Below are 14,327 nucleotides of genomic sequence, written 5' to 3'. Positions count from 1 at the left end.
CATGTGTGCACGAAGCGGCTATTCTAGCTCTCCATAGGGTAATCCTGTAAATTTCCATTTCCTCACTCTATCTCCATAGCCCTGCAAGTCTATTTTCTGCTCACTTTTTAATATTCTTGAATTTGCCTGGAGCATATCCCGTTTAAATCATTCAGCAATTGTGTTTGACAGGTTTGCACCAATAAATGAACATTGATGTTGAAGAAGAGGGCTTCTGTTGAAGAGTTTTCCCTTTTGTTTAGACTAGAAATAGATGTCGCTTACAGGTGTCATTTGTTCATCATTAAATCACTATCAGTACTTGAATAACCACAGAAAGGAAACAATCAGACATTTTTAGGATAGTACAGTTGTAATAGCGTGACTTGTATTTATAAAACTAAGCGTCTGGTTAGTTTGGGAAAGAGTTTCAAAAATACCTTCATACTATTTTGCAAGATATTTCTAGCACACAATAGGAAGTAATAGTATTTAATTGTAAACGTTTTTTTTAAGAGAACAAATATTGTCTTCTATGTGGCCACCACCAAATGCAAGATAATTATTTGTGTACAGACTGCATTATATCAGTGTTCATTCCATATAAATTCCAGTCTTTAGCTTTAAGTAGAGAACAGTATGTTCTGATCATAGATGTAAACAAGTAAAGGCAACGCAAGCTATTCTGGAATGAGTGAAGAACAATTATGCCTGATAAACCCAATTTCCACTCATCGCGTTCTTGCTGTTCATTTATCTGAAGGTGTGTTTTCCAATAGGATTGGACCTATTTTTTGCATGCAGTATCAAGAATTATTTAATGCCTAGACTTTCAGTTCAGCTTTATACAAAGGTGTTCAATGTACGTTAATTGCTTTCGTAAACTGATTGTGGTGAAACAGGGAAATGGTGGTAATTACAGTGGTCTTGAGCCAGAAAGGTTCTCCTTTGAGTTTCATACAAGGGTAATTAATAAAAGTGGTGAGTGGGCTGAGAAAAAAAACAAATCCATGAAAAGTTTTGAATAAAGATGTTGCAGCAAATGCTTTCAGTAAAGGGTTAATCATCACAAATCTTTTTATTTTCCATCTTTATTGTTGGTTGCACAAAATAGCACCATTTCGTCTTGTACAATGTCACAGATTTTCTATTTTTGGCAGTATATTTGGACAGCATGGTTTATATTTAAAAATGATATGCACCTGTTTCTGTTTATTTTGGAGTGGAGAGTTTCAAAAATTTCTTCACAGCATTTTGCAAGATATTTCAAGCACACAATTGGAAAAAGTAGTATTTGACTCTCTTTGGTTATTATAATCTATTTCTAACAACTGTCACTTTTATACAACTAACTTGTATGCCTTTAATATATGGCCGCATAACTTGACAACAAATTTTGTAATGCAAGAAAAATACTCTCCATGCTGTTATTTTAAACTGAGAGACCTGCAGAGGAGCCAAAAAAGTCCAGAATTACCATCATTGCAGCAGTATCCATTATTTTCTTGGAGGAAAACTTGAATAAATACAGGAAGCAAGTGAACTTCATTGGGTCTTCGCTAAACATTCCTATCATTTAAAGTGAGGAATATGGAAATAATCACAAAAATATGTGATATAGTAACTTGCTGCTCAGATAGTTTGTTAAAATTCCCTTTTACTTTTCTGTGGTACTAAAAGTCATCACAACAAAAATTATTTTTCCCCCCACAACACCTTTTCAGCTATCTGAAAGTATTACTAATAAACCTTGCAGTTTATATTTAAACTTGGGCTGTCCAACTGTAGCAGCTCAAAAATGTATTAGCACCCAATTTACTTTGGTACTGTGGTTACTGTCATCCTCGAAGACACTGTCCACTGAACAGCTGGAACATCCACCTGAATCAATAGACCCTTAGCTAATGAAATTTGGGTCCTTAAACATGCTTTGTAAAGACCAAAGCCATTCTCTTCAGTCCCCATCACAAATTCCATTCTCTAGCCTCCCCTGCCATCCCGTATTGTAAAAACTAACTGAGGTTATATCAGACCAATCGCAATCTTGGACAAAGACTATCATAACAATCATAATCATAACAAAGACTATTTCTAACCTGGTAATATTGCCTGATGAGTCTCAACTCATCTGCTGAAACCCTGTTCCATGTTCATAGAATAGAATCCGTACAATACAGAAGAAAGCCATTTGGCCCATCGAGTCTGTACCGACCACAATCCCAATCATGCCCTATTCCCGTAACCCCATACATCTACCTTGTTAATCCCCTAGGGTCAATTTAGCATGGCCAATCAACCTAATCTGCACATTTTAGGACTGTGGGAGGAAACCGGAGCACCCATCAGAAACTCATGCAGACATGGGGAGAATGTGCAAACTCCGCACAGTGTCTGGAGACCTGAATTAAACCCAGGTCTTTGGCGTTGTGAGGCAGCAGTGCTAGCCACTGTGCTGCCCCAAATTACCTCGTTCCTTAATGCCATCTGGAACTCTGCTGCCTGATATAATTCTCACCGAGTTCTGTTCGCCCATCGTTCCTGTGCAGGCTAATCTACATTAGCTCCTGGTTAAACAATGCTCTGATTTTAAATTTCTCATCCAAAATTTTTCAAATTTTTTCCAGAAGTTTTCAAATCACTGCATGGCCTTGCTCCTTCCTATCGCTGTAATCTCCCCAAGCCCCATAACACTCTGAAATAACAACACTTCAATTCTTGTGAATTGAGCATGACTAATTCTAATTATTTCATGATTGACAGTTGTATCTTAAGCTTCCTAGGTGCTAATCTCTGGAATTTCCTCCTGAAACTTTTCTTCCTCCGTCCCTCCCTCTAAGACACATCTTAAATCTCATCTGCCCCAACGTCACCTTATCTGTCTTGTCATGTTTTGTGTGATTATGTTCATATAGTGCCTTAGAATATAGTGCCTTATGTTTCTATTGTGCCTTCGAGTTGGGGTAGAGCTACTTCAGATTATTAGTTCTATCTTGCCTCGACCCTTTGTTTTCATTTTATTTAATTTTTTACTATTCTCTACCTTTTTTTATTGTCTTTCTTCATTTTTCTCTGCCCCCCCCCCCCCAACTTTTCCCTCCAACTTTATCCCACCTTCCCTCACTTTTTCTCCCCCGTTGCTTCCCCCTCCACCTTTTTCTAAAAGTTACCTCTATCCCATCCATTCTCTCCCCTTCCACACGCATGCACGCACACCCCTTCATCTGTCACAGCTTATCCTCTTGATTGGCTGCCCACTTGCCAGCAATCTGCTACTATTGTTTTTAAAATCTGTATTTTATGTGATTAGCTACATGAAAAGTTTGGTTATATATGTTGGCGAACCATGCAAAAAGCTTGGAGAGGGAATTTCTTTTTAATATCAACCCATTGCAGCAATTCCAACCAAATATATTTGAAATGATGTAGATACATATTGCATACAAAATCAAAAAGAGACCCCAGTTATTGATACATTATTCTAGTTTTGATGCCAAAAGTACCAGTCAACTTCGCTAGCCAGAATGGAGGACACCTACCATCACCTGGTCTCATGAATCTCTTCTCGCATCAAATATCACTTTATCAACAATGCATCCTTCGCTTTGCTTTGCTGATGCTTGAACTTAGTTGTGATAACCACTGAATATTACAGATTTGTTTCAGGATCACTGACTCCCATGTTAGTGCGTTGTTGCACAACTGAAATGCCATCTCTAATTGTTTCCTGTATATCCTACTTTCCTTGCCTTCCTTGAATTTTTCTGTTAATTTGAAGGTTGTGACTCTCCCTGATCTTGGCAAAGGTGGGCAATGGCAAACTGTCTCTGCCATATCATGTAGGACTTCTCGGGGGAAGAAGGGGGTGATTTCAAGTCACAGGTCCCACAATATATTGCTGGCAAAGGTGGGGGGATTCTGATTTGCCAGCCTCACCATCAACTTGGCCACTGTAAGCCAGGACACCAGTTTTGAAGCCACGCTACCGCCTCTCTCTCTCTCTCTTTCCCCCCCCCCCCCGCCCCTTACAAGTGAGTAAACCAATTAACCATTTTACCCAGCTGCCACTGCCTGGACATCAATCAGGCACTACATGTGGTGCCATTATAGTGCCTGAACATGTCCCTCCTCCAAGGGATTGGCACTCACCTGAGCATCCCCGGGAGGTCTTCTCGCCAGCTGCATGCCATCAGAGATCAGTCAGCTTCATGTCATTCTACCATTATGCCACCATGGATTGGTTTGTTTGATTAAGGAGGATGATTCCGGCATACATGCTTGATAATATGCATTTTCAGTGTAATGATGATCCTGACTTTCAACATGGGGAAATCTGGCCCATCACTGACGGGGGGAGGAAATCATGTCTTGCTTTCATGTCTAAAAGGAATGGCAGGGGAAAAATTGCAGCCAAAGTATTCTAACCTGCCACTGCAATGATATAAGGACAGCAAATGCCGTCTTCTAAACATTTCTTCACATTATTCATGACTTTCCAAAAAAATGTATAATTTTACACCAAAGCTGGTCACATCATTACATTTCTCCTGTTATACTGCATTATACTTAGGAACAAGAATGGGGAAAAAAAAGGTCTGGTTGTTCCAACCTTATAATTTAAAAGATTATTATGAAAGTACAGGACCACGCTGCCACTTGCAGTTTTAGATCTATGGCAAGTGCATGTCACTGTTTAGCTGTTGAATTGGATTGCCTTATGATTGGAGGAATATCTAGTTGAGAAAAAGAGCAATGTACATCCACAATTAAGCAAAATAGTGTGGGAAATCTGAAATTGAGACAGAAAATATTAGAAATATTCTCTGCCAGTCCGACAGTATCTTTGAAGGCAGAAAGAGAATTAACATTTCAAGTCCATAACCTTCCGTGAGGATTTGGAAAACTTAGAACGATAACAGGTTTGAGCAAAAGCAAAGGGACAGGATAGGAAGATTAACAAATGAGAAAGTCTGTGATATGGTTGAAGGCGGGAGAGATTAAATAATAAAAGGTTTCATGGTGCAAGGAACTGGAAATGCAATAAGCAAGGAAATAGAAAATGTGTCCAGAGGTGTAAATGGCAGGATCCTGAGTAGCTTGCCTTCCAAAAGCAAAGGAAATAAGGAAAGACAATGAGAAAGAAAGTCTCAACGAAAAGCCAAACATATGGGGAAGAGATTCCAGTCTAAAATTATTGATGAGTCCAATAGATTGTTAGGGGTCCAGCTGAAAGACTCCAAGTATATTATCCTCTGTATCTAAGTTCTAAACATTACTCTGAACCAAAAGGAGCAGTAATCCCAATATTATTCTCTCATCTGAAAACAACTGTTCATTACTACTCTCTGTTTCCTGCTCTTAGCCAATTTCATATTCGTGCAGCCACTGCTTTATTCATTCCATGGGCCTCAAGTCCAGTAACATTAAAATGGGGTATAAAGTTTCAGTTGAAAGGTACTGTTTCTCAAGCTTCATTGGAATATTGCAAAAGACGAAGAACAGAAGGGTCAGAACGCACACAAATTGGAGAATTAAAATTAGATGGTTGGAAGTTCGAGATTCATGATTGTGGGCTGAACCGGGATTCCGCAAAGTGGACACCCATTCTTTGTTGGGTTGCTGAGGGTGATTGAGTGAAGCACAGTATCACCAAGGAAACAGTCCCTTCGGAATGCTGAAAGGGAAGGTGATGTTTTGGTGGTGATATCAGACTAGAAATGGTGAAAATAGTGAAGGATGGTGCATTGAATGCTGAAGCTGTTATAGGGGTCAAAGAACACCCTATTGTAGCTCTGGGTGGAAGAGGGAGGAATGAGAACAGAAGTCATGAAATGGAACAGACACGATCAAGAGTTCTTCCACCGTATGTTGGAAAAAATACATAATAGAACTGCTAGTATGGAAGGTTGCATCATTCAAACATGCGACAGAGACCAATAAACTCAATGGCATAGAGTCCTTATAAGAAGTGGAAAAGGAAGATGTGTGGTCAAATATGTTGATAATTTTAATAAGTATTTCAATAAACTGAGTATTAAATTTAATAGAATATATTAGGAACAAAGGAGCATAGGGAGAAGTATAAGCCATTCCACCCATTGACTCTGCAACATCATTCAATTTTATCATGGTTGATCATCCACTTCAATGTCTTTTCCCTATACTACTACATATCCCTTTGTCATTGGTATTTAGCAGTCTGTCAGTCTGCTTTAAACAAACTCAATGACTTGAGTTTCCCCAGAGTAGCTAAGATAATTTGCAGATGTCCCCAAGAGTATGGGAAAAGCTTTAGCTAGGAAATACATTCCTATAAAATGAATAGCAAGTGGAATTCAATTACACAAATTAAAGAATATGGGACAGTAGTACAGATGCAACATCAAACATCAACATCTTGTACCACAGCTTACTAGGGCATTTGCTTTTGGTTTGTTCTCATTTTCTCTCACACTTGCATATGCACATGCATGCATATCCCTCGTATTCTCAACATTGTTACCATTGTGAGATGCTGAGCATTAGTAAAGCTATTTCCTCCCACCCCTCTCCCTGCCCTATGTTTTTCTGTTTCACAGCCACCTACAACCACATATTTCATGGACCTGCTAGAATTTTTAAACGAAGATTAGTCTGGATACTTTGTAATATGGGAAAGGTTGCAAAATGAGTCAAAAAAGCCTCATCCTCAAAAGATGCATACGAATATCGTAAACTCTTCATTTTCACATTGAATCTTAGCCTATCCTCATGTCCCCCATCTTTAACAAACTTCAATTAATCTAGAATTTTATATATAAGAACCTTTTACATAAAACTATCACCCTATCATTATTGGGTTGTACTGTCTGCTATCTTGCCCAGTAAATCATCTTCCAAATCCTAGTCGTTCTCATCAATTTTTTTCTAACAGCTTGCTTTATTGCATCAGGTGAGCTATAGCCATAGACCTCTGGACTTTCCATCTAATTTGGCATCGGGGAAGTATAGATTGTTGTTGCTCTTCTATTCGATTGGATCATTCTACTTTCTGGAATCTGCATCTTGCTGGCAACGTTTCATATCAGAAGTGCACAAAAGTTGTTCTCTTCAATCTCGCTTTGGTCAACTCTCCTCTCCTCAGCCTCCAAATTTTTCTCAATTTTTTCATTGTCCAGCTTGCTTTTTTGTCTAGAGTTTTGATCCTTTATTTTCATGTTTCAAACCACCATATAAATGAATGTTGTTGTATTCATAATTATGCAACTTGATCTTTCTGTAGGAAGCACCACCTGAAACCGCTGGTCCCTTGACAGCAACAGAAGAGAAGAAAGAAAAGGTTCCAAGCCCACATTTGAGTCATCTTGTTGTTTTAAATTCTACTGAAACATTATATGGTCTTGCAGAGAGGGTAGTGGCTACAGAATCTTTGTAAGTTACTTCATAAATTTTGACCAACATTTAAATAGTTTACATTTTTATTTTCTTATAGAGAGGTCCTGAAGTCCAAATAACATGCCAGTTACTTACTATTAAGTGATATATTGTTCATGCGGAATTATTGGATATCTATCATTGAAACAACTCAAGAAACAATATCAAGTCTGCCTGTGATTTTCCCTGAATGAATGGCATAACTTAATTTCTTTCTTGCTCATTCCCTACATGCTTCAGTATATTCCACTTCCTTTACAAACAGCGGTCCTTAAAAAAAGCTTCATGACACTTATTGACATTTTGTGGCAGAAATGTATCCATTGAGGAAGATGTTTTTGAGATTATTTTTAATACTGCTCTGGTCTAATCTTTTTAATGAGTTTTTGACAATACAGTTGTGTATATCAGCACTTTGAAGATAAGCACTAAATGAAATCATCTTACCTAGAGACCTCATGTTGAAGTAGTAATGAACATCTGATGGCTAAGCTTTTATATTAATTGGGTAAAGTGACTATTTTCTGGAATTCCTTGTTTAATCCTCTCTTTCTAATTTCTTCATTTATCTTTTGGTTACCTCCTAATCTCTCCTCCTTTCATGGTTTGGCCAGTTTTCTGCAAATGCACAAAGCGCCTTAAGACCTTATTTTACGCTCAAGATAGTATATTGTTGATAAGTTATTTTATATATATATATATATTTAATTATATAGCTGAAAAGTATTTATAATATATATATTTTGCTGAAAAAAGAGACATGTCAAAGCTTTTTGTCTTGCGCTCAGCAGGACACTTCACAAGAAAACCATTAAAAAGGAAAAGCAACAATTTATATTGTATGAGAAGAGAGTGCTGGTTGGTTGACAAGTGGACTCAGATTGGTAGAAATGTTGTCATGGAAAATGCATAAGTTATCATTCTTTCAAGTTCTCAGGACTTGCTGGTAGCCTAATGGATTGTTATGGGGAAAATCTATTAGGGTCAAATTTAGAGAGGGTCACTACTTGCTGAATTGAGGCTGGCTTAAAGAAACAAAGAAACCACAACAAGGCCCTGACTGAATGGAGAATTACCGCATAGAGTCATAGAAGTTTACAGCATGGAAACAGGCCTTTGGCCCAAATTATCCATGTTGCTCCTTTTTTTTTTGAAAGCTAATTAGCTCTAAGCTAATCCCAATTGTCCGCATTTAGCCCATATCCTTCTACACCCATCATACCCATGTAACTATCTACTTATCTATATGTTTTTAAAAGACCTCTGGCAGCTTGTTCCAGACACCCACCACCCTCTGTGTGAAAAAATTGCTCCTCTGGACACTCCTATATCTCTCCCCTCTCACCTTAAACCTATGCCCTCTAGTTTTAGACTCCCCTACCTTTGGGAAAAGATGTTGACTATCTAGCTGATCTGCACCTCTCATTATTTTATAGACCTCCATGAGATCTCCCCTTAGCCTCCTACGCTCCAGAGAAAAAAAGTCCCAGCCTATCTAGCCTCTCCTTATAACTCAAGCCATCAAGTCTCAGCGGCATCCTAGTAAATCTTTTCTGTACTCTTTTTCTAGTTTAATAATATCCTTTCTATAATAGAGTGACCAGAATTGCACACAGTATTCCAAGTGTGGCCGTCCCAATGTCTTGTACAACTTCAACAAGACATTCCAACTCCTGTATTCAGTGTTTTGACCTATGAAACCAAGTATGTCGAATGCCTTCTTCGCCATTCTAAACACCTGTGACTCCTCTTTCAAGGAGCTATGAACATGTACCCCTAGATCTCTTTATTCTGTAACTTTCCCAACGCCCTACCATTAACTGAGTAAGTCCTGCCCTGGCTCAATCTACCAAAATGCATCACCTCGCGTTTGTCTAAATTAAACTCCATCTGCTGTTCGTCGGCCCAATTGATCAAGACTGTGTTGCAATTGGAAACTTTAATATTGTTGTGATGAGAGATATGAACTCTCTGAAAAAGTCACTTCTACAGAGAAAGACTGTTACCAAATTCTTATAGACTTTTATTTTGTCGCATTGAAGCATATCTTCCTACAGGTCATGGACAACACTCGGAGATCGTTTATCATTAATATTTAATGATACATAGTAGAATTCCAGTTTTGATAGATGTAGGATACACGTTAAAGCTCCCGATTAGTTGTCAATGTACAGAGATGAGATCCACTAAATATTAATGCACATCCATTGTAAATTTCCAGACACTTCACAGCTCTGCAACTATAACCCCTCCCAGCACTGCTGAGGCCGTTCTAATTGTGTTCAAATACAGAGATGCTGATTTTGCTTCCCTCGTTGCATACCTGTTTGTATTTTAAATTAGCCCAACCCTTAAGACAGGATTTCACAGCCTCGCTCGTCCCAAAACTGTAAAATCCCACCTGAGGTCAATGGACCTTCCCATTCTCTGCCCCCTCGCCTGCTCCAATTCCCGTGATGGACAAGGTGATAAAATTCCAGCTTTAGCCTTTGTTTTAACATCTCCAAGTTAAATCTTGCTCTGCAAGGGGTCCCAGGTTTCAACATCATGGTATGCATTCCTGTTAATTCTTCTATCTAGCTTTGTCTATGAATTCCCTATCCAGTCAGGGAGCATGGCTCCCTCCCAGAAATCCACAACAGGATCAAATGTAATAATTATGTAAATAACTTAGCTCAGATATTAACTAGTTTATTGGCGTTCGATCATCTCTATCCTTTTTTTGATTCCAAATTATTTTTTGATTAGGTATGAATTTTTTGTACTTTATCTATAAATCTGTGCTGTGTAATAGTTATTAGAAATATCACACTGAGAAGTAATGACAATAATCAACTCAAGAAACACATTCCAGCATTTGTGTTCAAGATCAGTGATTTGGGCAGGGAGATGAGCATCACAGTCACTGATTTGATTTTTGATTTGATTTATTATGGTCACGCATTAACATACAGTGAAAAGTATTGTTGTGCACTATACAGACAAAGCATAATGTTCATTGTGGAGGAAACAAGAGAGTGCAGAATGTAATGTTACAGTCATAGCTAGGGTGTAGAGAAAGAAAAAACTTAAAGCAAGGTAAACCCATTCAAAGGTCTGACAGCAGCAGAGCAGAAGCTGTTCTTGAGTTGGTTCGTACATGACCTCAGACTTTTGTATCTTATTCCCGACGGAAGTAGGTGGCAGAGAAAATGTCCAGTGTGCGTAGAATCCTTAATTATGCTAGTTGCTTTGCCACAGCAGCGGGAAGTGTAAACAAAGTCAATGGATGGGACGCTGATTTGCATGATGAATTGGGGGCTACATTCATGACCTTTTGTAGTTCCTTATGGTCTTGAGCAGAACAGAAGCCGTACCAAGCTGTGATACAACCACAAAGAATGCTTTCTATGGTGCATCTGTAAAAGTCGGTGAGAGCTGTAGCTGACATGCCAAATTTCCTTCGTCTTCTGAGGAAGTAGAGGCGCTAGTGGGCATTCTTTACTATGATGTCGGCGTGGGGGGACCAGGATAGATTGTTGGTGATCTGGACACCTAAAAACTTGAAGCTTTCGATCCTTTTTACTTCGTCCCCATTGATGTAGACAGGGCATGTTTTCCTTTGAACCGATTATTTGCCTTTTTTATCCTTTCTTCTCAAGTCTCTGTCCTTCCTTACAAAATCTATTCTTCTGGATAGGATAAAATGATTTGTTTCCTTTGATAACACATACAAAGATGAGTTCATAATTTGAAGCTGTATTCTACAGCTGGATGACTTCTGAGCTCTCAGATGGCAACGTCCCTTTAACCATTTCATTGGTTCCTTGTTGTATTGTTCCAGTTGACATTTGGTGAGATATATTTGCAATGCGTATAAAAATCACTTCATGATAAATGCTCTCCAATGTCTGTTACAGGGTGTTTCTGGCTGATCAGTTTGAATGTCTGCAGCCACATCTCGATGCCATGATGCCTTCAGCCAAGAAGCCTTTTTTGCAACAGTTTTATTCACAGGTAGGGACTGAATTCTTCAACATTGTGCTAACATGGGGGCAGTTGTGATGTCAGGAAAAGATTGGGTTAATTTTAAAATAAAAATTGCCTAGTTAGTTTGTTTGTTGTGGTTGACATCTTATTCTTGTCTTTTTTTCTCTTCTGCTCTGACATCAAATAGACTGTGTCAACTGCTAGTGAGCTGCGCAAGCCAATTTACTGGATTGTGGCGGCCAAAGCCATTGATTATGAACAGATGCTGCATCTTATGGCTAATGTTAAATGGGATATCAAAGAAATTATGTCACAACACAACATGTACATCGATTCTCTTCTTAAGGTAACTGAAAGAATGGGAAGTTACTATGGCAAAGTATCATAATCCATTAAATAGTTAGAAAATTCTTTAAATTATTATGTGCACAGAATAAAGGTATATAAGAGCAAATAGTGCAGATACTGGAGATATAAAATGAAAACATAAAATAAAATGAAGTGCTGAAAAGTCTTCTAAGGAGAAAGAAGCAAAGTTAATGTTTCGAGACCAAATGACTCTTCTTCAGAATATAGAACATAATAAGAACATAAGAAATAGGAGCAGGAGTAGGCCATCTAGCCCTTCGAGCCTGCCCCGCCATTCAATAAGATCATGGCTGATCTGTCGTGGCTCAGTTCCACATTCCCGCCCTCTCCCCATAACCCTTAATCCCCTCGCTTATCAAAAACCCATCAACCCGCGTCATAAAAATATTTAGCGAGGCAGCCTCCGCCACCTCAACGGGCAGAGAATTCCAGAGATTCACCACCCTTTGAGTGAAGAAGTTCCTCCTCAAGTCCGTTCTAAACTGCACCCCCTTTATCTTGAGGCTGTGCCCCGTAGTCCTACTGTCCTTTCTGAGCGGGAAGAGTCCCTCCACCTCTATCCTATCCATCCCATTCATCATCTTATACGTCTCAATGAGATCTCCCCTCATTCTTCTAAACTCTAACGAGTACAAGCCTAGTTTATTCAGCCTCTCCTCATAGCTCAACCCCCTCAACTCTGGTATCAGCCTAGTAAACCTCCTCTGCACTCCCTCCAAGGCCAAAATATCCTTGCGTAAGTACGGCGCCCAAAACTGCACACAGTACTCCAGCTGCTGCCCCACCAATGCCCTATACAGCCACAGCAAGACCCCCCTACTTTTATATTCAATCCCCCTCGCGATGAAGGCCAGCATCCCATTCGCCTTCCTGACCACCTACTGCACCTGCAGGCTGGGTTTTTGCGACTCATGCACAAGGACCCCGAGGTCCCTCAGCACCGTCGCCTGCTGCAGTTTTTTGCCACGTAAGTAATAGTCCTTCCTACCATTATTCCTACCAAAGTGGACCACCTCGCACTTGCCAATATTAAATTCCATTTGCCAGTTCCTGGCCCATTCGCCCAGCCTATCTAGATCCTTCTGCAGACTCTCCACACCCTCCGCGCAATTTGCCGTTCCATCAATCTTGGTGTCATCAGCAAATTTCGACACCATACACTCGGTTCCCTCCTCCAGATCATCTATATAAATGGTAAATAACTGAGGCCCCAGCACCGACCCCTGGGGCACTCCACTAGTCACCAACCGCCAATCTGAATAGCACCCATTAACCCCCACTCTCTGCCTCCTATTTGACAACCAATCCTCTATCCACACTAACACCCTACCCCCAACTCCATGCCCCCTTACCTTCTGCAATAACCTCTTGTGAGGTACCTTGTCAAACGCCTTCTGAAAATCAAGAAAGACCACATCCACCGGCTCTCCTCTATCCAGGAATTTGTTTTTGGAATTACTATTATTCCTTTCCAGTATTTGCAGTGTAACTGAATAGCTTTTAACCCACTTTGCAATTGGGATTATAGACATGGTATTCCTAGCAGGATTCCTAGCAGGTATTTGCTTGCTTTGACCTCATAAAGAAAGAGAGCTTTTCTGCTTATTCAATATAAAGTATTCATTAACTAGAATGACCAGATATATCACAAGAATTAAATTCAAGTGCAGTTCAGTCAAATAATTATCCATACAAACAGGTTAATGAATGTCACTTCAATAAGTTTTTCAGCACTGGATAACTCAGTAGTCTGTTCTTTTTAAAAAAAAACATGAGTGCCCAGATAATCTATTTTACCTCTCACTGTAGGTTGGAGCCATAATTATTCATATCAATTTCTACAGTCTATGGGAATTGTTTAATGTGGTTACTGAAATTTGATAGCAATTTAAATGAGTTCTTCTTTAAATTACTTCAATGTTTATTCTTTATCCCAAGTATTCAGAGGAGGATTAATTTTCTGTTGATCTCTTTAACCCTGTAATCCCTGTGGAATATTTATTTCATATTTTTTAATCTAATGCAGCATTTTTGTTGCATGTCCAAACTTGTAATATTTTTGAAGCAGAACGCTTTAATGAAACCAAGTATGAAAGTTGTAATGATTTAATTGCAAAAAAGATACCATATACAGATGATTCATTAAATATTAGTCAAAACACACAAATCCAAAGACTGTACCTCCGGTGAGGGTACATCAGAAGGTCTAAAAATTAAGCCAGGGCCTGAACAGTCTATTCAAAAAGAGAGGGAGGCAAAAAAGACAAATAGGACAAGTATGCTACCATCTATTGTTTCAAAAATGCTGGAATCAATTATTAAGGAAGTATTGGCAGCACGTTTGGAAAATCATAATCTAATCAAGCAGACGCGGCACTCCTTCATAAAAGGGATATCATGTTTGGCTAATTTATTACAGTTTTTTGAGGAGGTCTCAACCAGAGGGGATAGAGGGAAATCAGGAGATGCGTTGTATTTGGACTTCCAAAAGGGGTTTGTCAAGGTACCTCATAAAAGGTTAAGTCATAAGATAAGAACCCATAGTGTTGGGAGGAATATATTGATCTCGATAGAGAATTGGCTAATAGGCAGGAAATTGT

At 39.1% G+C, this 14,327-nt stretch overlaps 1 protein-coding gene across 1 annotated transcript in view; it reads left to right on the top strand.

Annotated features, from left to right (window-relative positions):
- Positions 1-14,327, top strand: part of vps50 (VPS50 EARP/GARPII complex subunit) — a 150,015-nt gene that overhangs the window by 127,750 nt on the left and 7,938 nt on the right. The window contains exons 23-25 of the mRNA XM_080207994.1: positions 7,238-7,386; positions 11,289-11,385; positions 11,546-11,704. Of these exons, the coding sequence (XP_080064120.1) occupies positions 7,238-7,386; positions 11,289-11,385; positions 11,546-11,704 (405 nt within the window). The remainder of the gene's footprint in view (positions 1-7,237; positions 7,387-11,288; positions 11,386-11,545; positions 11,705-14,327) is intronic.

The sequence above is a fragment of the Carcharhinus amblyrhynchos genome, chromosome 2, assembly GCF_965287045.1.
Source record: "Carcharhinus amblyrhynchos chromosome 2, sCarAmb.v2.hapA, whole genome shotgun sequence".
Lineage (NCBI taxonomy): Eukaryota > Metazoa > Chordata > Chondrichthyes > Carcharhiniformes > Carcharhinidae > Carcharhinus > Carcharhinus amblyrhynchos.
This window is presented reverse-complemented; position numbering and strand designations above follow the sequence as displayed.